The 5,883-nt window shown below is 56.6% G+C and overlaps 1 protein-coding gene across 1 annotated transcript; it reads right to left on the bottom strand.

The window, feature by feature from the left end:
* Positions 1-254: 254 nt before the first annotated feature.
* LOC125384210 (transcription factor SPT20 homolog) lies at positions 255-5,628 on the bottom strand. Its single transcript, XM_048402737.1, has 4 exons — positions 5,492-5,628; positions 4,930-5,304; positions 2,148-2,392; positions 255-556 (listed from the first exon to the last, which is right to left on the bottom strand). Exons 1-4 carry the CDS (start codon positions 5,626-5,628, stop codon positions 255-257), a joined length of 1,059 nt encoding a protein of 352 aa, XP_048258694.1.
* Positions 5,629-5,883: the final 255 nt, after the last annotated feature.

The following is a 5,883-nucleotide window of genomic DNA, read 5'->3' as shown; positions in this document are numbered from 1 at the left end:
TCTGCTGTCTGCATCCTACCGTCTCTCTCCTGATGTCTGGCTCCTGCAGTCTGGCTCCTGTTTGGCTCCTCCTTTCTGGCTCCTGCTGTCTGGCTCCTGCTATCTGACCCTGCTTTCTTGCCCCTTCTGTCTGGCTGTGCTTTCTGGTTCCTACTTTCTGGCTCCTACTTTCTGGCTCCTGCTGTGAGGCTCCTGCTTTCTGGCCCCTGCTGTCTGGCTCTTGCTGTCTGGTTCTGTTGTCTGGCTTTTGCTGTCTAGCTCCTGCTGTCTGGTTCTGCTGTCTGGCTGGCTCCTGTTGTCTGGCTCCTGTCTAGCTCCCGCTGTCTGGCTCCTGGTGTCTCGCCCCTGTTGTCTGGTTCCTGTTGTCTGGCTCCTGTTTTCTGGCTCCTGCTGTCTGGCTCCTGTTTTATAGTTCCTGCTGTTTGGCTCCTGCTGTCTAGCACCTGCAGTCTGGCTCTGCTATCTGGCTCCTGTTTGGCTCGTACGTTCTGGCTCCTGCTGTCTGGCTCCTGCTTACTGACCCTGCTTTCTTGCTCCTTCTGTCTGGCTCTCCTTTCTGGCTCCTGTTGTGTGGCTCCTACTTTCTGGCTCCTGCTTTCTGGCTCCTGCTTTCTGGCTCCTGCTGTCTGGCTCCTGCTGTGTGGTTATTCTCTCTGGCTGCTCCTCTCTGTCTCCTGCTGTCTGGCTCCTGATGTCTGGCCCCTGCCTTCTTGCTCCTGCTTTCTGGGTCCTGCTGTCTGGCTCCCGCTGTCTGGCTCCTGCTCTCTGGCTCATGCTTTCTGGCCTCTGCTTTCTAGCTCCTGCTGTCTGGCTCTGCTTTCTGGCTCCTGCTGTCTGCCTCCTACTTTCTGGCTTCTGCTGTGTGGCTATTCTGTCTGGCTGCTCCTTCCTGTCCCCTGCTGTCTGTCTCCTGCTGTCTGGCTCCTGCTTTCTGGCTCCTGCCGTCTGGCTCCTGCTGTCTGGCTCCCGCTCTCTGTCTTCTGCTCTCTGGCTCCTGAATTCTGACCCCTGCTTTCTAGCTCCTGCTGTCTGGCCCCTGCTTTCTAGCTCCTGCTGTCTGGCTCCTGCTTTCTGGCTCCTGCTGTCTGGTTCTGCTGTCTGGTTCTGCTGTCTGGCCGGCTCCTGCTGTCTGGCTCGTGTTTTCTGGCTTCTGCTGTCTGCATCCTACCGTCTGGCTCCTGCTGTCTGGCTCTGCTTTATGGTTCCTACGTTCTGGATCCTACTTTCTGGCTCCTGCTTTCTGGCTCCTGCTTTCTGGCTCCTGCTTTCTGCCTCCTACTTTCTGGCTTCTGCTGTGTGGCTATTCTGTCTGGCTGCTCCTTCCTGTCCCCTGCTGTCTGTCTGCTGCTGTCTGGCTCCTGCTTTCTGGCTCCTGCTGTCTGGCTCCTGCTGTCTTGCTCCTGTTCTCTGGCTCCAGCTTTCATGCTTCTGCTCTTTGGCTCCTGAATTCTGACCCTGCTTTCTAGCTCCTGCTGTCTGGCCCCTGCTTTCTAGCACCTGCTGTCTGGCTCCTGCTTTCTGGCTCCTGCTTTCTGGCTCCTCCTGTGTGGCTCATGCTGTCTGTCTCCTGCTGTCTGGTCCCTGTCTTCTGGCTCCTGCTTTCTGGCTCCTGCTGTCTGGCTCCTGCTTTCTGGCTCCTGCTGTCTGGCTCCTGCTCTCTGGCTCATGCTGTATGGCTTCTGATGTCTGCCTCCTTTTTTTCTGGCTTCTGCTGTCTGGCTCCTGTTTTGTCGTTCCTGCTGTCTGGCTTCTGCTGTCTAGCTCCTGCTGTATGGCTCCTGATGTCTGGCTCCTGTTTTCTGGCTCCTGTTGTCTGGCTCCTGCTGTATGGCTCCTGCTGTGTGGCTATTCTGTCTGGCTGCTCCTACCTGTCCCCTGCTGTCTGTCTCCTGCTGTCTGGCTCCTGCTTTCTGGCTCCTGCTTTCATGCTCCTGCTGTCTGGCTCGTGTTTTCTGGCTCCCGCTGTCTGTCTCCTGCTCTCTGGCTCCTGAATTCTGGCCCCTGCTTTCTAGCTCCTGCTGTCTGGCCCCTGCTTTCTAGCTCCTGCTGTCTGGCTCCTGCTGTCTGGTTCTGCTGTCTGGTTCTGCTGTCTGGCTGGCTCCTGCTGTCTGGCTCGTGTTTTCTGGCTCCTTCTGTCTGGCTCCTACTTTGTGGCTCGTGTTTTCTGGCTTCTCCTGTCTGCATCCTACCGTCTGGCTCCTGCTGTTTGGCTCCTGCTATCTGACCCTGCTTTCTTGCTCCTTCTATCTGGCTGTGCTTTCTGGTTCCTACTTTCTGGCTCCTACTTTCTGGCTCCTGCTGTGATGCTCCTGCGTTCTGGCTCCTGCTTTCTGGCTCCTGCTGTGTGGCTATTCTGTCTGGCTGCACCTCTCTGTCTCCTGCTGTCTGGCTCCTGCTGTCTGGTCCCTGCCTTCTGGCTCCTGCTTTCTGGCTCCTGCTGTCTGGCTTCTGCCTTCTGGCTCCTGCTTTCTGGCTCCTGCTGTCTGGGTACCGCTGTCTGTCTCCTGCTATCTGGCTCCTGAATTCTGGCCCCTGCTTTCTAGCTCCTGCTGTCTGGCCCCTGCTTTCTAGCTCCTGCTGTCTCGCTCCTGCTTTCTGGCTCCTGCTGTCTGGTTCTGCTGCCTGGCTGGCTCCTGCTGTCTGGCTCGTGTTTTCTGGCTTCTTCTGTCTGGCTCCTGCTTTGTGGCTCGTGTTTTCTGGCTTCTGCTGTCTGCATCCTACCGTCTCTCTCCTGATGTCTGGCTCCTGCAGTCTGGCTCCTGTTTGGCTCCTCCTTTCTGGCTCCTGCTGTCTGGCTCCTGCTATCTGACCCTGCTTTCTTGCCCCTTCTGTCTGGCTGTGCTTTCTGGTTCCTACTTTCTGGCTCCTACTTTCTGGCTCCTGCTGTGAGGCTCCTGCTTTCTGGCCCCTGCTGTCTGGCTCCTGCTTTCTGACTCGAGCTGTATGGCTCCTGCTGTCTGGTTCTGCTGTGTGGCTGGCTTCTGCTGTCTCGCTCGTGTTTTCTGGCTCCTGCTCTATGGCTCATGCTTTCTGGCCCCTGCTTTCTAGCTCCTGCTGTCTGGCTCCTGTTTTCTTGATCCTGCTAGCTTGCTCTTGTCTAGCTCCCGCTGTTTGGCTCCTGCTTTCTGGCTCCTGTTGTCTGGTTCCTGCTGTCTGGCCCATTCTGTGTTGCTGGCTCCTGCTGTCTGGCTCCTGTTTTCTGGCTCCTTCTGTCTGGTTCTGCTGTCTGGCTCCTGCTGTGTGGCTCCTGCTGTCTGGCTCCTGCTGTATTGGCACCTGTTTTGTCGTTCCTGCTGTCTGGCTTCTGCTGTCTAGCTCCTGCTGTATGGCTCCTGATGTCTGGCTCCTGCTTTCTGGCTCCTGTTGTCTGGCTCCTGCTTTCTGGCTCCTGCTGTCTGGCTTCTGCCTTCTGGCTCCTGCTTTCTGGCTCCTGCTGTCTGGGTACCGCTGTCTGTCTCCTGCTATCTGGCTCCTGAATTCTGGCCCCTGCTTTCTAGCTCCTGCTGTCTGGCCCCTGCTTTCTAGCTCCTGCTGTCTCGCTCCTGCTTTCTGGCTCCTGCTGTCTGGTTCTGCTGTCTGGCTGGCTCCTGCTGTCTGGCTCGTGTTTTCTGGCTTCTTCTGTCTGGCTCCTGCTTTGTGGCTCGTGTTTTCTGGCTTCTGCTGTCTGCATCCTACCGTCTCTCTCCTGATGTCTGGCTCCTGCAGTCTGGCTCCTGTTTGGCTCCTCCTTTCTGGCTCCTGCTGTCTGGCTCCTGCTATCTGACCCTGCTTTCTTGCCCCTTCTTTCTGGCTGTGCTTTCTGGTTCTTACTTTCTGGCTCCTACTTTCTGGCTCCTGCTGTGAGGCTCCTGCTTTCTGGCCCCTGCTGTCTGGCTCCTGCTTTCTGACTCGAGCTGTATGGCTCCTGCTGTCTGGTTCTGCTGTGTGGCTGGCTTCTGCTGTCTCGCTCGTGTTTTCTAGCTCCTGCTCTATGGCTCATGCTTTCTGGCCCCTGCTTTCTAGCTCCTGCTGTCTGGCTCCTGTTTTCTTGATCCTGCTAGCTTGCTTTTGTCTAGCTCCCGCTGTTTGGCTCCTGCTTTCTGGCTCCTGTTGTCTGGTTCCTGCTGTCTGGCCCATTCTGTGTTGCTGGCTCCTGCTGTCTGGCTCCTGTTTTCTGGCTCCTTCTGTCTGGTTCTGCTGTCTGGCTCCTGCTGTGTGGCTCCTGCTGTCTGGCTCCTGCTGTATTGGCACCTGTTTTGTCGTTCCTGCTGTCTGGCTTCTGCTGTCTAGCTCCTGCTGTATGGCTCCTGATGTCTGGCTCCTGTTTTCTGGCTCCTGTTGTCTGGCTCCTGCTGTCTGGCTCTGTTGTCTTGCTACTACGTTATGACTTCTAATGTCTGGCTCCTGATTTCTGGCCCCTGCTTTCTAGCTCCTGCTGTCTGGCTCCTGATTTCTGGCTCCTGCTGTCTGGTTCTGTTGTCTGGCCTTTGCTGTCTAGCTCCTGCTGTCTGCTTCTGTTGTCTGGCTGGCTCCTGCTGTCTGGCTCCTGTCTAGCTCCCGCTGTCTGGCTCCTGGTTTCTGGCCCCTGTTGTCTGGCTCCTGTTTTCTAGCTCCTGCTGTCTAGCTCCTGTTTTGTAATTCCTGCTGTTTGGCTCCTGCTGTCTGGCACCTGCTGTCTGGCTCTGCTATCTGGCTCCTGTTTGGCTCGTACTTTCTTGCTCCTTCTGTCTGGCTCTGCTTTCTGGCTCCTGCTGTGTGGCTCCTTCTTTCTGGCTCCTGCTGTCTGGCTCCCGCTGTCTGGCTCATGATCTCTGGCTCAAGCTTTCTGGCCTCTGCTTTCTAGCTCCTGCTGTCTGGCTGTCCTTACTGGCACCTGCTTTCTGCCTCCTACTTTCTGACTTCTGCTGTGTGGCTATTCTGTCTGGCTGCTCCTTTCTGGCTCCTTCTCACTGGCTCCTACTTTGTGGCTTGTGTTTTCGGGCTTCTGCTGTCTGCATCCTACCGTCTGGCTCCTGCTGTCTGGCTCCTGCTATCTGACCCTGCTTTCTTGCTCCTGCTGTCTGGCTCTGCTTTCTGGTTCCTACTTTCTGGCTCCTACTTTCTGGCTCCTGCTGTGAGGCTCCTGCTTTCTGGCTTTTGCTGTCTGTCTCCTGCTTTCTGGCTCCTGCTGTCTGGTTCTGCTGTCTGGCTGGCTCCTGTCTAGCTCCCGCTGTCTGGCTCCTGGTTTCTCGCCCCTGTTGTCTGGTTCCTGTTGTCTGGCTCCTGTTTTCTGGCTCCTGCTGTCTGGCTCCTGTTTTATAGTTCCTGCTGTTTGGCTCCTGCTGTCTAGCACCTGCAGTCTGGCTCTGCTATCTGGCTCCTGTTTGGCTCGTACGTTCTGGCTCCTGCTCTCTGGCTCCTGCTATCTGACCCTGCTTTCTTGCTCCTTCTGTCTGGCTCTGCTTTCTGGCTCCTGCTGTGTGGCTCCTACTTTCTGGCTCCTGCTTTCTGGCTCCTGCTTTCTGGCTCCTGCTGTCTGGCTCCTGCTGTGTGGCTATTCTCTCTGGCTGCTCCTCTCTGTCTCCTGCTGTCTGGCTCCTGATGTCTGGCCCCTGCCTTCTTGCTCCTGCTTTCTGGCTCCTGCTGTCTGGCTCCCGCTGTCTGGCTCATGCTCTCTGGCTCATGCTTTCTGGCCTCTGCTTTCTAGCTCCTGCTGTCTGGCTCTGCTTTCTGGCTCCTGCTGTCTGCCTCCTACTTTCTGGCTTCTGCTGTGTGGCTATTCTGTCTGGCTGCTCCTTCCTGTCCCCTGCTGTCTGTCTCCTGTTGTCTGGCTCCTGCTTTCTGGCTCCTGCTGTCTGGCTCCTGCTGTCTGGCTCCTGCTCTCTGGCTCCTGCTTTCATGCTCCTGCTGTCTGGCTCGTGTTTT

The sequence above is a fragment of the Haliotis rufescens genome, unplaced genomic scaffold (assembly GCF_023055435.1).
Source record: "Haliotis rufescens isolate VD_foot unplaced genomic scaffold, xgHalRufe1.0.p SCAF_29, whole genome shotgun sequence".
NCBI classification, from domain to species: Eukaryota; Metazoa; Mollusca; class Gastropoda; order Lepetellida; family Haliotidae; genus Haliotis; species Haliotis rufescens.
The sequence above is the reverse complement of the archived record's forward strand: the minus strand, read 5'-3'. Positions and strand labels throughout refer to the sequence as shown.